General features: G+C 45.2%; 1 protein-coding gene across 2 annotated transcripts; it reads left to right on the plus strand.

The window, feature by feature from the left end:
* Window positions 1-1,635: 1,635 nt before the first annotated feature.
* LOC116976707 (SERTA domain-containing protein 2-like) lies at window positions 1,636-25,423 on the plus strand. 2 transcript variants are annotated; one of them, XM_033026577.1, is made up of 2 exons: window positions 1,636-1,844; window positions 23,291-25,423. In XM_033026577.1, exon 2 carries the CDS (start codon window positions 23,295-23,297, stop codon window positions 24,111-24,113), a length of 819 nt encoding a protein of 272 aa, XP_032882468.1. In that variant the 5' UTR covers window positions 1,636-1,844; window positions 23,291-23,294; the 3' UTR covers window positions 24,114-25,423. The 2 variants fall into 2 exon arrangements, with proteins under 2 accessions (XP_032882468.1, XP_032882469.1); XM_033026578.1 differs by lacking the exon at window positions 1,636-1,844 and adding an exon at window positions 7,198-7,378.
* The last annotated feature ends 877 nt before the right edge of the window (window positions 25,424-26,300 follow it).

Genomic DNA, 26,300 nt, shown 5'->3' on the forward strand with positions numbered 1-26,300 from the left:
CCCCCTCCCATTCCCAATCCGACCTCTCTGTCCTGGGTCTCCTCCATTGCCAGAGTGAGCAACACCGGAAATTGAAGGAACAGCACCTCATATTCCGCCTGGGTTGCTTGCGTCCGAAGGCATGAACATTGAATTCTCCCAATTTTGCTAGCCCTTGCTGTCTCCTCCCCTTCCTTAACCCTCGAGCTGTCTCCTCCCATCCCCCCGCCCTCGGGCTCCTCCTCCTCCCTTTTTCCTTCCTTCTCCCCCCCACCCCCCATCAGTCTGAAGAAGGGTTTCGGCCCGAAACGTCACCTATTTCCTTCGCTCCATAGATGCTGCTGCACCCGCTGAGTTTCTCCAGCATTTTTGTGTACCTTCGATCTTCCAGCATCTGCAGTTCCTTCTTGAAAACATTGAGTATAGAAGTTGGGATGTAATGTTAAAATTGTACAAGGCATTGGTGAGGCCAATTCTGGAGTATGGTGTACAATTTTGGTCGCCAAATTATAGGATCGATGTCAACAAAATATAGAGAGTACAGAGGAGATTTACTAGAATATTGCCTGGGTTTCAGCACCTAAGTTACAGAGAAAGGTTGAACAAGATAGGTCTTTATTCTTTGGAGCACAGAAGGTTAAGGGGGGACTTGATAGAGGTCTTTAAAATGATGAGAGGGATAGACAGAGTTGACGTGGGTAAGCTTTTTCCATTGAGAGTAGGGAAGATTCAAACAAGAGGACATGATTTGAGAATTAAGGGACAAAAGTTTAGGGGTAACATGAGGGGGAACTTCTTTACTCAGAGAGTGGTAGCTGTGTGGAATGAGCTTCCAGTGGAAGTGGTGGAGGCAGGTTCGATTTTATCATTTAAAAATAAATTGGATAGGTATATGGACGGGAAAGGAATGGAGGGTTATGGTCTGAGTGCAGGTAGATGGGACTAGGTGAGAGTAAGTGTTCGGCACGGACTAGAAGGGCCGATATGGCCTGTTTCCGTGCTGTAATTGTTATATGGTTATATGGTAATGGCACTGTCTGAACAAGTGCCAATGCAATAAACAGTGCGGGAGGGGGCTGACTGGATTGTGTTAGCAAGGCGATGAGGTGGGGGTATGGATTTGGTGGGGTGAATATTGAATTGATCAGAACATTGTGGGTTAAATTATACATCATGATAACAGCACAATTTTCAATGCACTGTGCAATTTCTCCCCCTCTCTATGTAAAGGGTTGTGTGTGTGTGTGTGTGTGTGTGTGTGTGTGTGTGTGTGTGTGTGTGTGTGTGTGTGTGTGTGTGTGCTTCCTACTGATATAGAAATGTCTCTAATGGGAGGCAGTTGCAAAAATAAGTTGCTAGATCCTGGTAGCTTTGCCTTGGGTTCTTTTCCGCTGTTAATGTAAAGGAGGAGAAGAAGTCGGGTCGCCTAGTAATAATGCTTCAGTATTCAAACTGATGCAAGCGTGGCCAGGGTGGAGAGGCAGTCAGCATTTCTGGCATAGCCCAGTTGGGGCCCCCCTCCCTCCCTCCCTCCCAAGCGCTTGCTGGGCAGTTCTTTGACTGTTCGCCAAGCCGGGGGATGGACACTACTGCAAGCCACAAAACAGCTCCACCCACCTTTCCCCGAGCTTCCCCTCCTTCCAGCTCGGGGCCCTGCGTCATTGTGCAGTTGCTGTTTGTCAGCTGTCTGAGCCAAAAGCAAGGCAGCAGCTGCATGCCACTCTGTGCAAGTGAGAATTCCAGCTCACACACAAAAACTCATCCGAAAAAAAAAAAACAACTCGGGGGGGCCTCGTCCATTCTCCTCGGAAATGTTCACAATGCACTGTCCTACTGACTCAAAAGACCAGGGACTTTGGAACAAGGTAAGCTGTTATTGTGCAACATTTTAAAAATAATTATTGTGAGGGGGGTGGGGGTGGAAAAAACTATTTTACTTTATATTCAATAACACAGAGTGAAGCGGGGGAAAGTAGTGTTAGCAAGATTTACTGCAGATTCTGGTTGGGCATTAAAAGGGTTCAGGCTGACAGACAGACCTCTTTGTTTACTGTGTGCTATGTGGATGTGATGGTACACACACTGTAGTCTGAGCAGGAATTGTCACGTCTGCACATTGAGAAGGATTGACAAACGCAAGAAGCAGTAGCTTTTGAGAGAACACTGGTATTGATTTCAGCAAAATGATTGTTGTAAACGTGGATAAGCAATAATCAGTAACATTGATGATCTAAAACGGGTTGCATGAATCGTCTAACAAGTGTCTCCACTCAATTCTGTGTACCAGAAAATACACTAATTATCCCATGAAGTTAGAAGTTGGGTCATTTTGTTAGATTATTTTTTTTAATGCACAAAATGCTGCAGTGGTGTTCTTTAAAGTCCATCGTTGTGTCCTGGTTCGGGTGGTTTGTCCAAGTTGCAATACTTGCAGGAGACAAAAATTAAATGTTGAACATCAACTCAGCTTCCATTTTTTTTTCAGCCAGTTTCCACAAAAAATGAAATTTGGGAATCTTACTAATAAACACAGCGTAAATTCCTTCTCTCCATAGATACTGCCTCACCCGCTGAGTTACTCCAGCATTTTGTGTCTATCCCTGTGCAATCGGGGAGATTGTTTGGATGGATGCAGCCAGCATCAGTGGGAAAAGTTACTATGTAAGGTTAATGGGCCTGCAATCCACATTTAGTGTGGTAATTAGGAGATTTGTTGAGAACATGGCGATGTTTTATACACAATAGACAATAGGTGCAGGAGGAGGCCATTTGGCCCTTCGAGCCAGCACCGCCATTCAATGTGATCATGGCTGATCATCCCCAATCAGTACCCCATTCCTGCCTTCTCCCCGTATCCCCTGACTCCGCTATTTTTAAGAGCCCTATCTAGCTCTCTCTTGAAAGCATCCAGAGAACCGGCCTCCACCGCCCTCTGAGGCAGAGAATTCCACAGACTCACAACTCTCTGTGAGAAAAAAGGTTTCCTCATCTCCGTTCTAAATGGCTTACTCCTTATTCTTAAACTGTGGCCCCAGGTTCTGGACTCCCCCAACATTGGGAACATGTTTCCTGCCTCTAGCGTGTCCAAATCCTTAATAATCTTATATATTTCAATAAGATTCCCTCACATCCTTCTAAACTCCAGAGTGTACAAGCCCAGCTGCTCCATTCTCTCAGCATATGACAGTCCCGCCATCCCGGGAATTAACCTTGTAAACCTACGCTGCACTCCCTCAATAGCAAGAATGTCCTTCCTCAAATTAGGGGACCAAAACCGCACACAATACTCCAGGTGTGGTCTCACTAGGGCTCTGTACAACTGCAGAAGGACTTCTTTGCTCCTATATTCGATTCCTCTTGTTATCTCAAAAGAACTTTGAGCACAGGAACAGGTCCCATAGCTCGGATATCTGTGCTGGCCATGAGGTCAATTTAGACCAATTCCATCTGTTTGTATGCTGTCTATATCCCTCTATTCCCCCTGCCAGGGTCACCCGCCTGTCCAAGTCCCTCTTAAGTGTTGCTATCATATCTTTTTCCACCACCTCACCTGGCAGTGTGTTGTAAACACCTTCATCCTTGTGGAGGCAGCTCAAGCCAAGTTTATTGTCACTTAGTGGGGTAATGTATGATGAAAACCATCACAGACACAGACTCAAGCACACAACAGCATAAGCTGTACAGGAAAGAACAGCAGGAACAAAATGCTGGAGTAACTCAGCGGGATAGGCAGCATCTCTGGAGAGAAGGAATGGGTCGAGACCCGAAACATCGCCCATTCCTTCTCTCCAGAGATGCTGCCTGCCCCGCTGAGTTACTCCAGCATCTTGTGTCTACCTAGCATAAATTGTACATAATTCTGCATGATAATTAAACGAAGGCTATGGCAGAGCCAGAGGTAGTCTGTTGTGTGTTCCGTTGCCGTGGTGGGATTCGGGTTGTGCGGGTCGGCTCAAGAACCCGATGGTTGAAGGAAAGTAGCTGTTGCTGAAGCTGGTGGTGTGGGGCTTCAGGCTTCTGTACCACGTGCCCAACGGGAGCACAATGAGAAGAGAGCGCGTCCCGGACGGCGGGGATCTCTACTACGGGGAGGTGCCGTGGTAGTCTGGCGCGTCGATCTCTACAAAGCTGAGGCCACGCGCCAACTCTCGGACACCTCCTCCTACTTACCCCTGGACCATGACCACAGATGAGCACCAGGCCACTATCTCTAGCACCATCACTGACTTCATCAACTCCGGCTCCTTGCCCCCCTGAGCCTCCAACCTCATCGTTCCCCAGCCCCGCACGGCCCGATTCTACCTTCTCCCCAAAATCCACAAACCTGACTGTCCCGGTAGACCCATTGTCTCTGCCTGTTCGTGCCTCACCGAACTTATTTCCACGTACCTCGACTCCATCCTATCCCCCCTGGTTATATCCCTCCCTACCTATGTTCAAGACACATCAGACACTCTCCGTCGTCTCCAGGCATTCCATTGTCTAGGCCCCCGGGTAGCTATTCAGGAATAGCTACTTCCCCACAGCCATCAGGCTATTAAACCTGGCTCGGACAAAACTCTGATTATTAATAACCCATTATCTGTTATTTGCACTTTATCAGTTTATTTATTCATGTGTGTATATATTTATATAATGGTATATGGACACACTGATCTGTTTTGTAGTAAATGCCTACTATGTTCTGTGTGCTAAGCAAAGCAAGAATTTCATTGTCCTATCTGGGACACATGACAATAAACACACTTGAACTTGAACTTGAACCATCCCCTTATCTCCACCATGGACGTCCAGTCACTCTACACCTCCATCCCCCACCAGGATGTTCGCAAAGCCCTCCGGTTCTTCCTCTACCGGAGAACCAACCACTGATACTCTCCTCCGCCTAGCGTAGTTGGTTCTGACCCTCAATAACTTCTCGTTTGAATCGTCCCATTTCCTCCAAATACAAGGCGTAGCTATGGGCACGCGCATGGGCCCCAGCTATGCCTGCCTCTTTGTAGGGTACGTCGAGCAATCCTTGTTCGAGACGTACCAGGACCCCATCCCCGACCTCTACCTCCGCTACATCGACGATTGCATAGTGCTACATCCTGCACCCACACGCAACTCACTGACTTCATCAACTTGCTGCTGCACCCGCTGAGTTTCTCCAACTATTTTGTCTACCTTGGATTTTCCAGCATCTGCAGTTCCTTCTTGAACAGTCAATATAAAACTTGCCCCGTAAATCACATTTAAATCCCCCCCCCCCCCCCACCACCCACCTCCTCCTCACCTAAAAAAGTATACCCTCTAATATGTGACATTTACACCCTGGGAACAATATTCTCTCTACCCTACCTCCATCCTCTGCTTGGTAGGCTGCTCTAGAAGGTTGGATCCTGTGGGATTTGAGGAGAGATAGCTGAATGGATTTTTAAAAATGGCTTTATCCATTCATTATTAGATTATTAAGGGTTTGGACATGCTAGAGGCAGGAAACATGTTCCCGATGTTGGGGGAGTCCAGAACCAGGGGCCACAGTTCAAGAATAAGGGGTAAGCCATTTAGAACGGCAATGAGGAAACACTTTTTCTCACAGAGAGTGGTGAGTCTGTGGAATTCTCTGCCTCAGTGGGCGGCAAGGGCAGGTTCTCTGGATGCTTTCAAGAGAGAGCTAGATAGGGCTCTTGAAGATAGCGGAGTCAGGGGATATGCCATCTGGAGCTGTGCTCCTGGTAGGGCCACCCATGGCGGTAAGGTCGAGGGGGAGATCCCTGGCAAAGAGCAATCTAACCAAGACCTCAACGGTGAAACAGGCAGAGGACGATGGCTGACCTTAGTGGAGCGTCACAACGGCTGGGAAGGCGGATGAAGGCTGCAGCAGAAAAGGGTCTCCGGTCGTCCTGGACTCCATGCCACTGGATCATGACCCAGATCTGTCAAGGACCGTGTGGTGGCTGTCTGTGCACCAGTCTCCCCACGTTAAACAATGTCACGCACAGGCGTCCTCCGTGAGAGGCCAGTCATACTCATTTCGAGTGATCGCCGATGGATCTTCTCTGTTCCAGAACTGACTCGAATTGTACAAATCCATTCCATGTGCCACTTTTACGCAAGAAGGAACTGCAGATGCTGGTTTAAACCGAAGATAGACACAAAATGCTGGAGTAACTCAGCGGGACAGGCAGCATCTCTGGAGAGAAGGAATGGGTGACGTTTCTGGTCTGAAGAAGGGTCTCGACCCGAAACGTCACCTATTCCTTTTCTCCAGAGATGCTGCCTGACCCGCTGAGTTACTCCATGTACCACTTTTGTTTAGGACGTGTTCCTTTTATGATAGGAGACAAAATAATGCATTTTATTTAGAGTGTGATTTTGTCTAAAATGTTCATGGGATCTGGGAGTGGATGAGTCGGTCAGTGTTGATGGAAGCAGGGCCGGCCTAAAGCCAATTGGACCGATTGCTCCCAATTGGGCCCCGCGCTAATTTCCCGTATTCCGTACGGAAATACGAATTTTACGCGTCGTCAATTTTCCTTCTTAACGCTGCTGCCCTCCCCGCAACATTACCCCATGGCCAGACTCACCACCAAAGATCATATGGCGGAGCACAGGATCTTTGCTCCCCACATGCTGCGAAAGGCACTCTCCCCCCAATTGGTCCTTTGAACTAGTATTGTCATTCAATAAGATGACAACTGATTCAACTTGTCCTGCTGTGTTCCCGTTTTTCCCACCATCTCTCCATCAAAAGTGTGTTTAATTGTCATGCGGCCACAACAGACAATGAGGTTTTTACTTGAAGCAGCATAATGCCGGTAAACACAATGCACAAATCATATATAACAAACAATCATTCAATTAATTAATAACATATACTAGTGCAAGAAAGACCAAAGTCCTTCGTGCGACCAAAGGCAGTCCCTAGATTATAGTTGAACTGAATGTTGTGCATGTGTTCAAGAGCCTGATGGTTGCTGGGAAGAAGCTGTTCTTGAATCTGATGGTACGGGTTTTCAGGCTCCTGGACCTTCTTCCCGAAGGCAGAAATGAAATGAGAAAGTTGGTCTCTGATGATGTTGCCTGCCTTTTTCAGACAACGCCTCCTATAGATTTCTGATGCGGTGAAGAGGTCCACACCTGTGATGGACCAGGCAGTGTCCAGCACTCTCTGTAGCTTCCTTCATTCCTGGGCATTTGAGTTGCCGGACCAGGCCGTGATGCAACCAGTCAGTATGTTCTGTAGAAGTTGTAGAGACTTATACGTCAACACACCGAATCTCCTCAATCTACCATGTAGAGGCACTGATGAGCTTTCTCTGTGGTTGCATCAATGTGCTGGGCCAAGGCTGGTCTTCAGAGATGTACACATCCAGGAACTTGAAGTTGTCCACCAACTTGGACCAAGACCATAGTAAGATCTGGAGCAGAGCAGATTTGGTTGAAACCAAAGATCTTAGAGCGGAGCAAGATGGTTCCCCACTCCATGAAAAAGTCGTAGTAGCTGATGGGTAATCTTCAGCGCCATTCCCGTAACCGGCTTATCGTAGAGCGGAGCAGGATGGTTCCCCACTCCATGAAAAAGTCGTAGTAGCTGATGGGTAATCTTCAGCGCCATTCCCGTAACCGGCTTCTGTCATGGCGGCGTCATCTTCAAACAGAGCGTACTGCTCTGCTATAATCGTAGGGTTCTTCATAAATGCAGCAGTTCCACACTTTAATTCTTTTTTTTTTAAATGTATAAGTGCTCTAATGCCCCTGTCCCACTTACGAAACCTGAACGGAAACCTCTGGAGACTTTGCGCCCCACCCAAGGTTTCCGTGCGGTTCCCGGAGGTTTTTGTCGGTCTCCCTACCTGCTTCCACTACCTGCAACCTCCGGCAACCACCTGCAACCTCCGGGAACCGCACGGAAACCTTGGGTGGGGCGCAAAGTCTCCAGGGGTTTCCGTTCAGGTTTCCTAAGTGGGACAGGGGCATTACAATAGTAAGAAAAACTGTGGTAATTAAAACTACCTGTACATTACACCACCCCCCCCCCCCCCCCCCCCCTGAATATTTTATCTGGGGTTTTAGACTGAGCTAATCTTGCAGAGGGTTGACGGATTTTCCTTGCGACCCTAACAAAACCTCAAATCCTCTGTAGGTTGGATCAGACATAACTCAGGGCAGTTCTTCGATCTTCACGATGATGTACCTTAATGTCAAAGATAGACACGAAAAGCTGGATTAACTCAGTGGGTCAGAAGAAGGGTCTCGACCCGAAACGTCACCTGTTCCTTTTCTCCAGAGATGCTGTCTGACCCGCTGAGTTGCTCCAACTTTTTGTGTATATCTTCGGTTTAAACCAGCATCTGCAGTTCCTTCCAACACCTCAATGTCAATATGTTTCCAAATTTATTGAGTGCAATGTTATCTATTCCCATTATTTGTATCAAAGCTTCTCAGCGTGCGATTACCAAATTGCAGGCTACCATCGTGTTGTGAATTTATGACTGTACCCTATACCTGTCCGATCCATGTACCTGTCTAAATGTTTCTTAAAAGTTACGATAGTTACGATATGCAAATAAAGTTGCCAACCCCTGGACTAAACCAAACCCTTGATCCTGTCCCGCCAGCCTTTGGGTTCATTGATATTTTATTCACACTATTAGGATTTCGTAGAGGGGGAGTGAGAGAGGTAGGTTGAATGAATGAAAGAAAGTAAGAAAGAAAAAGGTGGCTCAACAAATAATTAGAGATCACAAGAAAGAAACAAGAGAATATATATGTGTGTTATATATTTATTACGTATATGTCACACATATATATATATATGAATCATATATATATAATGAATATATATGTGTTTATATATATATATATATATATATATAAGAAACTAGAAGAATATATATGTATGTGTGTTAGATAATTATATACATCTATATCCCATTTATATATGTGTGTATCACACACATATGTATATAACAAATATATATGTGTATATATATGTGTGTGTCTGTGTGTATGTGTGTATACACACACACAGACACACACTCACACACACACACACACACACACACACACACACACACACACACACACACACACACACACACACACACACACACACACACACATAGACACACACACAGACACACACACACATGCCTTTATGAGTGCATACAACCAGTTGTGAACAATGGGATTAGATGAATTACAGAGTGCAAGTTTAATACAAAAATCAATTCAAACACAGGACATGAGCCATTTAAAAAGAAAACATAAAAAAACATTTAAAACATTTAAAAACACACAAACTGTTCCCCCGCAAACGCTGATTACACTGCGAGTGGCGTAACTGAAGTCGGGTCGGGGTTACTGAAATGGCGGGAGTTATGCTCCGTTGCGTTCTACACGTCAGTCCATTGGATTTTGCAGGAGTGGACCATCTTGCTCTGCTCTAAGATCTTTGGTTCAAACCAACTTGACCATTGGTGAACCGGTTACTGCCAAGTAAACGCTGCTTGGTACCAATGATCTTGCATTACTCGGGGAATATAAGAGTAGATTGAAAGATTGGCAAGTGGCTAGATTGCATCTGTTCATAAGTGATAGGAGCAGAATTAGACCATTCGGCCCATCAAGTTTACTCCGCCATTCAATCACGGCTGATCTCACTCTCCCTCTTAACCCCATTCTCCTGCCTTCTTCCCATAACCCCAGACACCCACAGCAATCAAGAAACTATCTATCTCTGCCTTAAATATATCCATTGACTTGGCCTCCACAGCCTACTGTGGCAATGAATTCCACAGATTCACCACCCTCTGACTAAAGAAATTCCTCCTTATCTCCTTCCTAAAGGAATATCCTTTAATTCTGAGGCTATGACCTCTGGTCCTAGACTCTCCCACTAGTGGAAACATCCTCTCCACATCCACTCTATCCAGGCCTTTCACTATTTGTTGATTCACTGAGGTCCCCCATTCATCCTTCTATAGTCCAGCAAGTACAGGCCCAACACTGCCAAACTCCCGTGCTTCATGGCATGTTATGTACTTGTACTTGGTACTTGTGCATATTTTACCAAATTTAGCACGGTTACAGCTGCCTCTGGCAGACTACCCTACCTCTGGCATGCTGAAGAAGGGTCACGACCCGAAACGTCACCCATTCCTTCTCTCCAGAGATGCTGCCTGTCCTGCTGAGTTACTCCAGCATTCTGTGACTATCTTTGGTTTAAACCAGCATCTGCAGTTCCTTCCTACACAGTGGAAGTCTGAAGAAAGGTCTCGACCCGAAACGTTGCCTATTTCCTTCGCCCCGTAGATGCTGCCTCACCCGCTGAGTTTCTCCAGCATTTTTGTCTACTGTGGAGATTAGTATGTGTTTAGGATGTATGGGGCAGCCTGGGACATTACAGGAAATTTCTGATTCCCCAAATATGAATGTCTTGATATTACTCAATTTCAAGGATCGCTTTCCCAAATTTGGGAAAATGTCCTAGTTATGCAGATTTTGCAGGGTTGTGTCTTTGCGACACGGCATTCTTATACGTTTGTATCATAGTACTTTGACACAACTTATCGCCCATTTTGAAAACTTGTTGCTTTACCTCCCCCCCCCTCGACTCCATCCAAGGACCCAAACAGTCTTTCCAGGTGCGACAGAGGTTCACCTGCACCTCCTCCAACCTCATCTATTGCATCCGCTGTTCCAAGTGTCAACTTCTCTACATCGGTGAGACCAAGCGTTGGCTTGGCGATCGTTTCGCCCAACACCTCCGCTCAGTCCTTACTAACCAACCTGATCTCCTGGTGGCTCAGCACTTCAACTCCCCCTCCCATTCCGAATCCAACCTTTCTGTCCTGGGCCTCCTCCATGGCCAGAGTGAGGCCCAGCGCAAATTGGAGGAGCAGCACCTCAAGATTTCGCTTGGGAAGTTTACACCCCAGCGGTATGAACATTGACTTCTCTAATTTCAGGTAGTCCTTGCTTTCTCCCTCCATCCCCTTCCCCTTCCCAGCTCTCCCCCAAGCCTACTGTCTCCGCCTCTTCCTTTCATTCAACCCCCCCCCTCCCCCCGACATCAGTCTGAAGAAGTGTCTCGACCCGAAAAGTCGCCTACTCATTTTCTCCATAGATGCTGCCCCACCCACTGAGTTTCTCCAGCATTTCTTGTCTACTGCCCATTTTGAAAGGAATTTGATCTTAATTCGCAAGTGGACTGGAATGGAGGACGTGGCAGATTTCCGCTTATTAAGTTTATTCAACCAGGCTGTTTTGACAACATGAGACTTTGGGAGTTCCATAAGTCTCATAGCTTAATTATCTTTCACTATTAGGTTCATTTAATAGAAATGTAAACTGCAATACTTGTAAACTGACATCATCCCGTGGACCAAACATCAACATGCCATCCATCTTCCAGTTGCTTGTCCTGTTCCTGTTTTAAATCTGCACGTTAGCCAGAAACTATATGAATTACATACAGGAACAGGATTCTGTTGCAGAAGAAATGCTCAAATGTTGTGAATCTTTCATAGTTTCAAGATCCTTCCTTATGTTTACAAAGCCCTTAACGGGCTTGCCCCCACCTACATCAAAAGTCTGCTTACCCACCACAACACCTCCAGGTCCCACAGATCGGCCGACTTGGGGTTACTGACCATCCCGCGGTCTAGGCATAAGCTCAGGGGCGACCGTGCCTTTGCGGTTGCAGCTCCTAGACTGTGGAACAGCATCCCCCCTTCCCATCACAACTGCCCCCTCCATCGACTCCTTTAATTCGAGACTAAAAACCCATCTTTACTCTCAAGCCTTTCTTGACGTCCTCTGAGGGAGGGCTATATGTATGTATTTATTTATGTACTTAATCTATGAACCACTGTTGTATAATGTTAGTACCTCCACCAATGTAAAGCACTTTGGTCAACGAGAGTTGTTTTTTAAATGTGCTATAGAAATAAAAGTGACTTGACTTGACTTGACTTGATTTAAGTGTTTGTTGAGGTTACAGTTTGCAAGATGGGGGAAAGGATGCAGATAACTGGAGAGGTGGGAGAATAATCCTTATAATTCCAGGTTTTCTTCATATTTTTCTCAGTTATTCCTTTATGTCATAGTTTAACTTGGAAGTTTATGTTTAAAATGAATTAATGCCGTAATTCCGCTATTTTAAAGAAGGTGACATTAGTCTCGGGCTTCCTCTGAACGTTCCTGCTCATTTTCCTCACACAAAGCAGCCAAACTACTGTTTTGGATTTGAATAATTTAAAATGCACATTGCATCCAGTGCAAATTGATTTTACAAAACAACATTGTGCTGGGAACCAGCAGTTCGCAGAACTGGCCTTGTCCCCGGAGCTAATTAATCGCCATGGTGAGCTGAGCTAACCACACGTGTTTGTGGGCTGCAAGCCTTTTATAAAATGATATGAGCGCAAGGCAGCTCATAGACGTCAGTTTAAATCTTTCTCCATGTAATTAATAAACCCATGTAAACTCCACACATTCAGTAAATAGTTCAGGATTATACTTTCAAATGTGTTGCTAAATGGGCTATTCATTAGTAATGGGTTTATTAATTATAACATGTGTAAGTAAAACTTTAGTAAGTTTCTACTCAATAGATAGAGGAGTATTTTTAATGCTAAGATAATTACTCTGTGATACCACATAAATGCATTGACTCGGGAATGATTTTGGATTCGGAGAACATCCAAATCCATATCTGATCTTTCTGTCCTGGGCCTCCTCCATTGCCAGAGTGAGGCCCAGCGCAAAATGGAGGAACAACACCTCATATTTCGCATGGGTAGTCTACATCCCAGCGGTATGAACATTGACTGCTCTTATTTCAGGTAGTCCTTGCTTTCTCCCTCCTTCCCCTCCCCTTCCCAGCTCTCCCACAAGTCTACTGTCTCCGCCTCTTCCTTTCTTCCCCCCCATCCCCCCCCCCCCCCCCCCCCCCCCCCCCCCCGACATCAGTCTGAAGCAAAGGTCCTATAGCAAGCAAGATAGATCACCCAACGAAAAAGACGCAGTACGGTCATGGGCAGATTCATGGGGAACCTGAAAAGGACCTGCCTAACCTGAAAGGACTGTCGTGGTCCCTGGACAGAGTGCTACATCTCCAGCGGTTGCAAGGGAAGGTACCTGGGGAGGGGGTGGTTTGGGTGGGAAGGGATGAGTTAACCAGGGAGATGCGGAGGGAACGGTCTCTGTGGAAGGCGGAAAGGGGTGGAGATGGGAAAATGTGACTAGTGGTGGGATCCCGTTGGATGTGGTGAAAATGTCAGATGATTATGTGCTGTACGCAGCGGCTGATGGGTGAAAGATAAGGACTAGCTTCGTACATGAGCCCAGATTCACCAGTGCAACGTATTGATACACTCACGTGAAGAATTTGCTTGTAGCGTCCATTTGGGGTCAGTGCGTGGACGTATGCTTGTACTAAATCACTTGGATAACAATATCAGGGGTGAGATTCGTAAATTTGCAGATACTGTAACATGAAAACTTCATTGAAGTTTAGAAAGTGCGGAAGGTTGGTTGTCACAGGGTAAAGCGGGATCTAAAACATTAGAAAGATGGGCGGAGTGTTGGCAGCTTTAATCCAGAATTTAAATTCAGATTAAATTAATGTAGACAAGTGTGAGGGAATGCAGATCTCAAATTCTGTTAGGACATGGTATACATGGCAGGAACCAGAGGAACATTGATGCATGGAGAGGCCCTTGAGTGCAAGGCCATAGCTTGTGGCAACATAGCTGGATATGTTATGTGAAGATGTGTTGGAAGCAAATGCAGATACTGGTTTAAACCAAAGATACACAAAAAGCTGGAGTAACTCAGCGGGACAGGCAGCATCTCTGGAGAAAATGAATGGGTGATGTTTCAGGTCAAAAACCCTTCTTTAGACTGAGAGTCAAGGGAAAGGGAAATAAGAGATATAGACAGTGATATAGAGAGATGTAGAACAAATGAATTAAAGATATGCAAAAAAGTAACAGTGATAAAGGAAACAGGTGAAAACGAGTTATAGACAATGAGACTCAACAAGACAACTTTGAAGCTGGTACAACCTGGGTTGGAGAGGGATGGAGAGAGAGGGAATGCCAGGGTTACTTGAAGTTAGAGAAATCAATATTATAATATTGTGTACAGCGAGTCTCCTGATTCTCAGTCTGAAGAAGGGTCTCAACCCGAAACGTCACCTATTTATGTTCTCCAGATATGCGGATGTAGATATCACGCTAAGATATTTGATGTGCTTGCCTTCGTGGGCTGTGGCACGGCAAGTGAGTTTGGATGCCATGTTGTAGCTGGACAAAAGATTGATCGGACTGCGCTTGGAGTATTGTGTGCAAATCTGTCACCACACAACAAGAAGGATGTGGTAGGAATTGAGAGAGTGCAGAAGAGATTCACCAGGATGTTGCCCGGAATGGAGGGGGCTATAGTTGTAAGGAGAAATTGGACAGGTTGGGTTTATTTTCAGGTTAGTTTATTGTCACGTGTACCGAGGTACTGTGAGAAGCTTTTGTTGCGTGCTATCCAGTCAGCAGAAAGACAATACATGATTTATTCTTACTGGCACGGAGGAGGCTGAAGGGTGAGCTTGGAGTTAGATACATTTGAGGTAGATAGGGTAGATTAGTCAGATTCATTTTTCAGAGATAACTAGAGGGCACATGTGTAAGATGAGGGTGGGGAAATTTAACGAGAGGTCAGAGGGGTATGTTTTTCTACACAGTGGATCTAGATGAGCAGTCAGGGGAGCTGGTGGAGGCAGATACAGTGTTTATAATAATAATAATAATAATAATAATAATAATAATAATAATAATAATAATAATAATAATAATAATAATAATAATAATAATATATTTTATTGTTATTGCACATAGGTGCAACGAGATTTGGTATGCAGCTTCCATCCGATGTAACTACTTAATCAACTAAACATTTAGACACCCAGAGAAATAGGATTAAAAAACCCAGTAAATCAGTCTAAAGTGCAAAGATGTCTGTGCCGGGTCGATGTGCGACGTGACCATCCGAGGGAGACAGTTCATGGGGGTGGGGGGGGGGGCACTCAGCAGGGCCGGTTCAGAGCCGCTATAGCTCTGGGGATGAAGCTGTTCCTGAGTCTGGAGGTGCTGGCGTAGAAGGCCTTGTAACGTCTGCCGGAAGGCTAACTCGTCAGTCTATACCACCAGGGGGCGCTGTACGAGTTGCAGCCCCGCCAACGGTCTGTCTGTCTTTTCTTCTTTTTTTGTTAATGTTAGTGCGTTTAAAAAGTGTGTGTAAATGTTCTCCAGTTTGTTTTATGAGGGGGGAGAGAGAAACTTTTTTTTTTTAGTTTCTTACCTTGCCGGAGATGCGATTGTTTTCCGGGTCGCACCCTTACAAGGGTGTGAGGTCTTTCAAAGTAAAATGTGTTTGGATGGGAGCTCTGTCAGGAATGACATAGAGAGATATGGCCTAAAGCGGGTGAATGAGATTAGGGTGCATGGATATCACAGTTGCAATGGATGAGGTGATCAGAAGCACCTGTTTCTGTACATTTCTATGGTTTTATCATTTGTCCGGCAGGTCTAATGCTTCTTCTTGCGTATGGCGTGCACAGCCTAAAGTTGTTGGACAACTTGTTCTATTTGATCTTCCGTTTGTGCACGTCGAGTTGATTGCATTCGTCGAAACAGGGCGGCCCACGTGAAGGTTGCAATCTTCCGCCCCAGGTCTAATGCTGTTTGGTCCACATACAAAAAAAGATCATTTCTATGAATTCTCTTTTTCATGTCAAACTGTTTCTGTGCATGTCTGTTGTACTAAAACAGAAATTACACCAGACCCGAACATCCGTGAAGTTGGGTTTGGTAGATTATCACTGAAGGTCTCAAACGTTCTGCGTCCCTTGCCCCTTCCGGAATAGCTGGGACTATGGACGTTAGGGAAACTTAGAAACAACCCTATACAGACTTAAAACATAACAGATTGGGTGTTGTGCCCACTGATAGATCATGCAGCTTAACAGGTTGGAGAGGCTGAGTTTTAACTCTCCAAGAGTGGAAATAGTTTCTATGTGAGTCAGTCATGAAAGATTGTAATTCGCCAGGGGGCGCTGTACGAGTTACAGCCCCGCCAACGGTCAGTCTGTTTTTTCTTCTATTTTGTTATTTTGAGTGGGTTTAAAAAGTTTGTGTAAATGTTCTCCGGTTTGTTTTATGTGCGGGGGGAGGGGTAGAGGGAAACTTTTTTTTGAGTTTCTTACCTTGCTGGATATGCGATTGTTTTCCGGATTGTATCTCCGGTCGCTCTGCGGCCTACCATCGTGGAGCTGGAGGCCTCCTCGGACTGACTTTGAGCCCCACCGCGGGGATGTGGACTTACCATCGGAGCCGATCCCTTGCCTGGGATCGACGCTCCAACCACAGCCTGCGGACTTTACATTGAGAGCTCGCAGTCTCGGGAGAGGCCGAGTCGGGAGCTCCAATGACACAGAGGTTCAACAAACCCCGACCCGGGCTCCGATCGCCCGGCGCGGGGGAGCTGACGTTCCCCGATGCAGGAGCTGACCGCCCCGACACGGAGGGCCCAAACGTCGCTGGCTACAGGAGTCAAGATCGTCCCGTCAATGGTGGGCTCGAGGCTCCCGACCGTGGGAGAGCATAGAGGGGAAGAGAGGGGAAATCCCGCTTGGAGTGCATACTGTCGTTGTGTCCTTGGGCAAGACACTTCACCCACCTTTGCCTGTGTGTGAATGTGTGTGAATGTGTGTGAGTGATTGGTGGTGGTCGGAGGGGCCGTAGGCGCAGATTGGCAGCCACGCTTCCGTCAGTCTGCCCCAGGGCAGCTGTGGCTACAGAAGTAGCTTACCACCACCGAGTGTGACTGAGGAGTGAATGAATAATGCGATGTAAAGCGCCTTGAGTATTAGAAAGGCGCTATATAAATCCCATCCATTATTATTATTATTAAGAGATTTACACCTTCCATCACAGCGAGGAATGTGGAGGAGTCACTATTGTGGAAGTTTATGTTAAAATGTGTTTTGCATGTCCTGGTGCTTTTTATTTGTATGACTGACTTGGCAAATAAAATTCCTCATATGTTGCAAAACATACTTGGATAATAAAGTATTATTGTATTATTATTATTATTATTATTATTATTATTATTATTATTATTATTATTATTATTATTATTATTATTATTATTATTATTATTATTATTATTATTATTATTATTATTATTATTATTATTATTATTATTATTATTATTATTATTATTATTATTATTATTATTATTATTATTATTATTATTATATCTTTAGCAAACACCTAGAGGTGCTCCTGACTGGGGTAAGATTGTATCATAGAAATGGCTTGACACTAGAACTATGTGATCGGCTGCAGTTGATGAAGATGCCAATAGACTACTCAAACATTTAATTAAAAAACACGCATTATATGAGATTAAAGTATCTTCATTGTTGGCGCCCAGACCTGTAAAAGTAATCCTTGTTGACACAAGAGATTGCAACTGTTGGAATCTTGAGCAAAGCACAAAGTGCTGGAGGAACTCAGCAGGTCAGAGACGCATCCTGATTGATTCACCTCTTTGACCCAGTGAGTCCACACCGACCATTGATCACATTAGTTCTACTTTATTCCACTATTTTATCCACTCCCTACACACTAGGATAGACACAAAAACTGGAGTAACTCAACGGGCCAGATAGCCTCTCTGGAGGAAAGGAATATAAGGAAAGGAACACCTATTCCTTTTCTTCAGAGATGCTGCCTGTCCCACTGAGTTACTCCAGAAATTTGTGTCTACCTTCACTTACATAAGAGTCCTACATACAGAAAGAGGCCCTTCAGCCCAATTTGCCCATGTTGACCAAGATGCCCCATATACACTAATCCAACATGCCTGTGTTTGGTTCATATCCCTTTAAACCTTTCTTATCTAGGAGTGCAGGTACATAATTCATTGAAAGTAGCACCACAGGTAGATAGTTGTCAAAAAGGCTTTTGGCACATTAGTGTTCTTCATTCATTTGCAGCTATATAACTGAACAAGATCTTGCTGTAATTTTTAATAACTATCTTCGATCAGTAGATCAGTCTATGAAAGTACGCATGCAGGTACAGCAGGCAGTGAAGAAAGCGAATGGCATGTTGGCCTTTATAACAAGAGGAATCGAATATAGGAGCAAAGAGGTCCTTCTGCAGTTGTACAGAGCCCTAGTGAGGCCACACCTGGAGTATTGTGTGCAGTTTTGGTCCCCTAATTTGAGGAAGGACATTCTTGCTATTGAGGGAGTGCAGCGTAGGTTTACAAGGTTAATTCCCGGGATGGCGGGACTGTCATATGCTGAGAGAATGGAGCAGCTGGGCTTGTACACTCTGGAGCTTAGAAGGATGAGAGGGAATCTCATTGAAACATATAAGATTGTTAAGGGCTTGGACACGCTAGAGGCAGGAAACATGTTCCCGATGTTGGGGGAGTCCAGAACCAGGGGCCACAGTTTAAGAATAAGGAGTAAGCCATTTAGAACGGAGACGAGGAAACACTTTTTCTCACAGAGAGTGGTGAGTCTGTGGAATTCTCTGCCTCAGAGGGCGGTGGAGGCAGGTTCTCTGGATGCTTTCAAGAGAGAGCTAGATAGGGCTCTTAAAAATAGCGGAGTCAGGGGATATGTGGAGAAGTCAGGAACGGGGTACTGATTGGGGATGATCAGCCATGATCACATTGAATGCCAGTGCTGGCTCGAAGGGCCGAATGGCCTCCTCCTGCACCTATTGTCTATTGTCTATAAATCTACACTTTATCTTTATTATATTATTAAATCTCTGATCTTGACCAGTTTTCGCCCACTGTGCTGCGATTTCCGACAGAACGCTGCCACCTATGGCCGTCATTTTTGGCTAACTCGCTCAGAGCCCCCATCCGCCTTACGGGTGCGGAGGATTTTTGCCATTGATGACAAATCAGACAGATATTAATGTTTAAAAAAAATTCACCATTCTCTCTGCTGCCCCTGCTGGAGGAAGGGGGAGGGACTATAAAACCAGGAAGTGGTGTGCCTCACTCAGTCTCTGCAAGATGGATGAAGCCAAGGGTCACGTCTCGCTGAGCTCTGAATAACACTGAACAAATGTCTACACAACTGTGAGTACCCTTAATGTGGCTTGAAAATGAAAATATTGTTTGTTTGAAGTAAAAAGGCACTGCCTGCAAATGGTTGTTTGGGTGCTTTGGCTTGAAGTTGAAAGGCACTACATACTGCAAATGGTGGCTTGGGTGTTTTGCTAGAAGTTGAAAGGCACTACTTACTGCACATGGTGGCTTGGGTGCTTTGGCTTGAATTTGAAAGGCACTACTTACTGCAAATGGTGGCTTGGGTGCTTTGGCTTGAGGTTGAAAGGCACTACTTACTGCAAATGGTGGCTTGGGTGCTTTGGCTTGAAGTTGAAAGGCACTTCTTACTGCAAATGGTGGCTTGGGTGCTTTGGCTTGAAGTTGAAAGGCACTAACTGCAAATGGTGGCATGAGGTTGAAAGGCACTACTTACTGCAAATGGTGGCTTGGGTTCTTTGGTTTGAAGTTGAAAGGCACTACTTACTGCAAATGGTGGCTTGGGTGCTTTGGCTTGAAGTTGAAAGGCACTACTTACTGCAAATGGTGGCTTGGGTGCTTTGGCTTGAAGTTGAAAGTCACTACTTACTGCAAATGGTGGCTTGGGTGCTTTGGCTTGAAGTTGAAAGGCACTACTTACTGCAAATGGTGGCTTGGATGCTTTGGCTTGAAGTTGAAAGGCACTACTTACTGCAAATGGTGGCATGAAGTTGAAAGGCACTACTTACTGCAAATGGTGGCTTGGGTGATTTGGCTTGAAGTTGAAATGCACTACATACTGCAAATGGTGGCTTGGAGCTTTGGCTTGAAGTTTAAAAAAATCACCATTCTCTCTGCTGCACCTGCTGGAGGGAGGGGGTGGACTATAAAACCAGGAAGTGGTGTGCCTCAATCAGTCTCTGCAAGATAGATGAAGCCAAGGATCAGGTCTCTCTGAGCTCTGAATAACACTGAACAAATGTCTACACAACTGTGAGTACCCTTAATTTGGTTTGTAAATGAAAATATGGTTTGTTTGAAGTAAAAAGGCACTGCCTGCAAATGGTTGTTTGGGTGCTTTGGCTTGAAGTAAAAAAGGCACTACTTACTGCAAATGGTGGCTTGGGTGCTTTGGCTTGAAGTTGAAAGGCACTACTTACTGCAAATGGTGGCTTGGGTGCTCTGGCTTGAAGTTGAAAGGCACTACTTACTGCAAATGGTGGCTTGGGTGTTTTGCTTGAAGTTTAAAGGCACTACTTACTGCACATGGTGGCTTGGGTGCTTTGGCTTGAAGTTGAAAGGCACTACTTTCTGCAAATGGTGGCTTGGGTGCTTTGGCTTGAAGTTGAAAGGCACTACTTACTGCAAATGGTGGCTTGGGAGCTTTGGCTTGAAGTTGAAAGGCACTACTTACTGCAAATGGTGGCTTGAAGTTGAAAGGCACTACTTACTGCAAATGGTGGCTTGGGTGCTTTGGCTTGAAGTTGAAAGGCACTACTTACTGCAAATGGTGGCTTGGGTGCTTTGGCTTGAGGTTGAAAGGCACTACTTACTGCAAATGGTGGTTTGGGTGCTTTGGCTTGAGGTTGAAAGGCACTACTTATTGCAAATGGTGGCTTGGGAGCTTTGGTTTAAAGTTGAAAGGCACTACTTACTGCAAATGGTGGCTTGGGGGCTTTGGCTTGAAGTTGAAAGGCACTACTTACTGCAAATGGTGGCTTGGGTGCTTTGCTTGAAATTGAAAGGCACTACTTACTGCAAATGGCGGCTTGGGTGCTTTGGCTTGAAGTTGAAAGGCACTACTTACTGCAAATGGTGGTTTGGGTGCTTTGGCTTGAAGTTGAAAGGCACTACTTACTGCAAAGGGTAGCTTGGGTGCTTTGGCTTGAAGTTGAAAGGCACTAACTGCAAAGGGTAGCTTGGGTGCTTTGGCTTGAGGTTGAAAGGCACTACTTTCTGCAAATGGTGGTTTGGGTGCTTTGGCTTGAAGTTGCACTATTTACTGCAAATGGTGGCTTGGGTGTTTTGGCTTGAGGTTGAAAGGCACTATTTACTGCAAATGGTGGCTTGGGTGTTTTGGCTTGAGGTTGAAAGGCACTACTTACTGCTAATGGTGGCTTTGGTGCTTTGGCTTGAAGTTGAAAGGCACTACTTACTGTGAATGGTGGCTTGGGTGTTTTGCTTGAAGTTGAAAGGCACTACTTACTGCACATGGTGGCTTGGGTGCTTTGGCTTGAAGTTGAAAGGCACTACTTACTGCAAATGGTGGCATGCAGTTGAAAGGCACTACTTAGTGCAAATGGCGGCTTGGGTGCTTTGTCTTGAAGTTAAAAGGCACTACTGCAAATGCACTTACTTCCTGTTTGCACTGTATATTGATTTTAGATAAAACGCTACCACTTACGGCGGTGATTTTTGACCATCTTACTCAGTCCCCCCTCTGCTGAGCAGGTGCAGAGAATTCTTCCCATCAATGAAAAATAAAAGTGTTATTAGTGTTTAAAAAATGTTGAGAATCTCTCCCCTGTCAATCACGCCCTGAAAGCCACACCTTTTCTGGTGGGAAGGGGAGGGGTTATAAAACCCGGAAGTGTGGGTGTGGCTCAGTCTCTGCATGATGGGGGAGGGAGAGGTCATGACTGTCTGAGTTGTGAATCAACTGAACACACTGAATGTCTACTGAACTGTGGGTTTGGTGTTTGGTGTGGTTTTATGGTGGTTTCACCCTGCATGAAATGGTATGAAACTGCACTGAATTTGGTGGCCTTGCACCCTGCTGAAAGTGGTATGAAACTGCACTTGAATTTGGTGGCCTTGGATCCAGCTTGAAGTGGTATGAAACTGCACTTGAATTTGGTGGCCTTGCACCCTGCTTGAAGTGGTTGGAAACTGCACTTAAATTCGGTGGCCTTGCACCCTGCTTGAAATGGTAGGAACATGGATTTGAATTTGGTAGCCTTGCACCCTGCTTGAAAGGAATAGTCATGAGTCAACTGCCAGCCCGCCAGCCGTGAGTGAGTTGCCAGCAGATCAGGCTTGAGGGACTGAGCTGCCACCCCAAGAACCCATACCAGCACTCCAGAAAGCCCCCACACTGGCCACCAATATTGGAATTGGTGGAGAGGTGGAATATTGTGTCGGGGGACCAGCCCTCCCGTGTGAACATGGGACCCAACGGGTCCCACTTAGTCTAGTTAGCTTTATTTTCTTCCTTCTCTCTGTTTATGGTAAGAAATACACAGCTTTTTGGGGGATTTTACAGATTTTAGGCAATTCTCATAATGTGGTTAAAGGAAACTTATCAAGATAAATTTGTTTTGGAAAGAATCTGGTGTTCAATCCAGACATTTCTGCGAAACTTAGTTTGTGGTTGAATTGAATCTCATGTTTAACCAAGGGGTATTTTTCTTATGAGTAGGGAGGAACTGCAGATGCTGGTTTAAACCAAAGATAGACACAAAATGCTGGAGTAATTCAATGGGTCAGACAGCATCTCTTAGTCTGCTAGATGCCACAACATGAGGTGGAACTCTAGTTTCCAAAGGTGCTTTAGGTTAAAATTGCCTCATTTGTTTTTAAACATCAGATGGGTTCAACGTCCGGAGCGTTGGGCCGCTGCTTCAACATCGGGGAGCTGTGGTTCGTAGAGCTTCCAGCGCGGGCGGCGCTGACTTCAACATCGCGGAGTCCTGGGGCTCTTTGCCGAGGGCCGCCAGCGTTGCATCTCAGCCCAGCGCGGCCTGCGGACTTCGGGAGCCGCGGACTCCGGTAGGAAGTGCCCGACCCGGATGTCCAAGCCACTGAGGAGGTCCTCCAGTCCCGACGTCGGACTTCCATCTCCCCATCGATCGGGCCGCCCGTAGCGGCGACAGCGGGGGGTTCGGAAGCCCCCCGACCACGGGAGGACAACAGAGGAGGATGACTGAATTTTGGAGCCTTCCCTCACAGTGGGAATCTGTGTGGGGATGTCTGTGTCAAAAAAACGATCGTGTTCTGTGCTCTTTATTATTTATTTGTATGGCTGTATGGCAACACACATTTCACTGTACCAATTGGTACATGTGACAAATAAATGTATCTTGTACGTTGACATTGTTTTACTTGCAGAACTGTGAAATAACAAAATATAAAATGATTTATTAGGTTTTGTGAACTCAATTTTCATGGTTGATGATTCAATGTTTTCCTTGTTTCTCTTTGCTCCCAGATTCATGTTGGCCAAAGGACTGAAACGCAAGCTGAGTGATTACGAGGGAAATATGGCCGGTGTCCCTGGTGCCTTTGATTCGAACCCAGGGCTGCCCTACACTTTGCAGAGACAGTTAGTACTCAACATGTGCCTCGTCAAGTTGCAGAGCTGCAGAATGCTGGTGGAACCCAACCTGCATCGTTCTGTTCTCATCGCGAATACTGTACGACAAATTCAGGAGGAGATGAGGCAGGAGGGCAGTGGCAATGGACCAAATCCAATTCCAGACACACACATACTATGTCAGGGCAGTATTGAAATAACTGGATCACCTCCACTAAATGCCTCTCCGGATGCGAATGGCTCTTCTGATTCTTCAGAAAACCAGATTGAGAATGCGCTGGTGTTGGTTTCGGATAATGATATGTCGTCTGCCATTTCATCAATCCTCAAAGATTTGGATTTCATGGAGGACATCAGCCCATCCCCTTGCCCAACACCTGCAGGTGAATGCGATGGAAATGTACCCTCACCTTTTGAAGACCGGCCCCAAGAAACACGTCCCGTGGAAACAGTGTTCGGCTCTTTTGAAATCAGTAACTCAACAAGTTACCTAACAGACCTTGCTTTCGATGACATCTTTGAAGACATTGACACGTCCATGTACGACTCAGACTTGTGTTTACTTCCATCAATGTCCAATAGATCACCGCCAGCTGCTGCAGATGATGTTTCAAAACCCTTTCAGTTCTGTAATTCAACATCCGTGAACACCATTCAGATCTGCCGAGTAGACTTAAGTGATCTGGATCACATCATGGAGATACTTGTAGGATCTTAATTCGTCACAAGACCAGTTCAAGTATTGGGCGCTTGTCTTCCTAATTATGTCAAACTGTTTCATCTGCACCAGTATTGATGGACAAAGTCACCATCTGAACAAACGATAATTTAACCTTTCCATATCGTTGTGTAAATAGAACAATATTCGACTACAAGGAACATCTAGGAAATCAGCAATATGGTTCTTGGAAGCTGAACTGCCGGCCAGTGTTGACTACTTCTGACTTGCAAACCAGAAATGCGGCCATATTTGTTTTTTTATGGTATAAGAGTGTATTTGAAATTCAGGTACTTCTGCAAGACAGAATATCAATTCAATCAACTAGGTTTTCAAAGAGACTAATTATTTTGTTTCTGCACACCTACTGACAGTTTTCTGTCCTCATCAGAACCGTGGGAGAAACTAATATTTTAAAGCCATTTTGAAGAGCACATTTATCCTATCAACTGGGGCACATATTGTGTTATTTCCCTGAAGGTTTTTTATAAGGTATTCTTATACCAACAAAGGCACCTTTATCAAAAGGTTACAGGAATGACATTTAAGCTATTTATTTTTTTAGAATTTTATACTCTTAAATCTCAATGTTTGTTGTGTGTCTTGATTGGGTTTATTTTGAGTCTGACATGTTTTGCTGTTGGATTTGGCTTACACTACCTCTCCCATGATCTAACAAAGCTTTGTTGAAGAAAGATATGCTGTACGTGAGCAGATGGCCTTGGATTTTTAATGATGAATCGTTTGAGGAAAGGTTACTTTATGCAACATTTCTTCATGAATGTCAAAATCAACTTTAATATTTATATTTTGTTGTTAAAGGTCTTCAGTATCAGGAAACATAGTATTATGGAAACCATTTGCTTGATTTTGGGATTTAATATGTTGGATTAAATTAAGTGCATTGGAGGACTACATACTACAGGAGGGGTGCCAGAGAATGATTCTGTCGTACTGGAACTGGATGCTCTGCCCTCAAAACGAATGTATTACTTTTTCATTTCTGTTCCCGAACATGACCTATCCCAAGCTCTTCCATAAATGACAGTAGAGGGAATGCATGTGGATGGGAATAAGGAAGTCTACATGAAAATTAAACCAATTTGTGTTGGGAGAATAAGCAATCATTTAGGTCGAGCAGATTTTGTGATTCGTACGCAGAATTGGATCTATCAATAAAGTGTAACGCTTTAAATTATCACAGTAAACTTAAACACTTTACTGATCTTGTGCCTGTTTTAAATTGATGCTTTCTGTACACAGAAATTCATAACGTTTCATCTCTGGAATAAATGTAATTGAGAAAAGGATGTTTAATGATATTGCAGGATTATATTGTCATGCATTCCCTTACGCATTAAGTATTTCCAGAAAATGTAGCCTTCTCTCCATTTGTATTGTTTAAGGGCTTGTCCCACTTGGGCGTCATTTGCGCGTCACGCAGACGGCGCGCGAAGATTTTGTACATCACAAAATCCTTGGGCGCCGCGCGTCACTGCCTAGGTCGCCACGCACCATGTGCATGTCGTGACGTGTAAACGATGACACGTAACTTATGCGCAAATGACGCCCAAGTGGGAGAGGCCCTCGTGGTAATACCAGGGACAATGGAATCGGTGGTCTGTTGATTTAACATGTTTATAATGTGCAAAAATCCAAAGCTTTGAGCACAATTTAGACAGTTTTGGCCCTGTCCCACGGTACGAGTTCATTCCAAGAGTTCTCCCGAGTTTGCTCTGATTCGAACTCGGAGATTTACGGTAATGGCCACTCGTCGGTACTCGGGGCTCTCGTGGACATTTTTCATCATGTTGAAAAATCTTCACGAGTCTTCCCGTGCTTACCTGCCGTTAGCGAGTCTTCCCGAGTACCTGCCGTTAGCGTTACGAGCCGCTAAGAGACGTCCCCGAGCTCCAACGTACCCGCTACGTTCATTCTCCGTGCTTACCACGAGTTTGATTTTTTTTTAAACTCTGGAGAGCTCTTGGAATGAACTCGTAACGTGGGACAGGGCCATTAGTTTGCTGCTATAAGATGGGACAGCTTCATGGTCTCCAGTTTTTCAGTCTCGGTGCAAAGCTTGGCTTTCCAGAGCTTTGGGTATAAACCAGTTTGAGAGTCTAGTCTATTCTCCACCAGCATGCAACAAGGCCCTTTGTTCCAACTCATCCATGGTGGCCATGATGC

This window comes from Amblyraja radiata, chromosome 9, assembly GCF_010909765.2.
Source record: "Amblyraja radiata isolate CabotCenter1 chromosome 9, sAmbRad1.1.pri, whole genome shotgun sequence".
NCBI lineage: Eukaryota > Metazoa > Chordata > Chondrichthyes > Rajiformes > Rajidae > Amblyraja > Amblyraja radiata.

Excerpts from the sequence above, each read along its gene's own strand:
- LOC116976707 (XM_033026577.1), top strand. The coding sequence starts at position 23,295 with ATGTTGGCCAAAGGACTGAAACGCAAGCTGAGTGATTACGAGGGAAAT.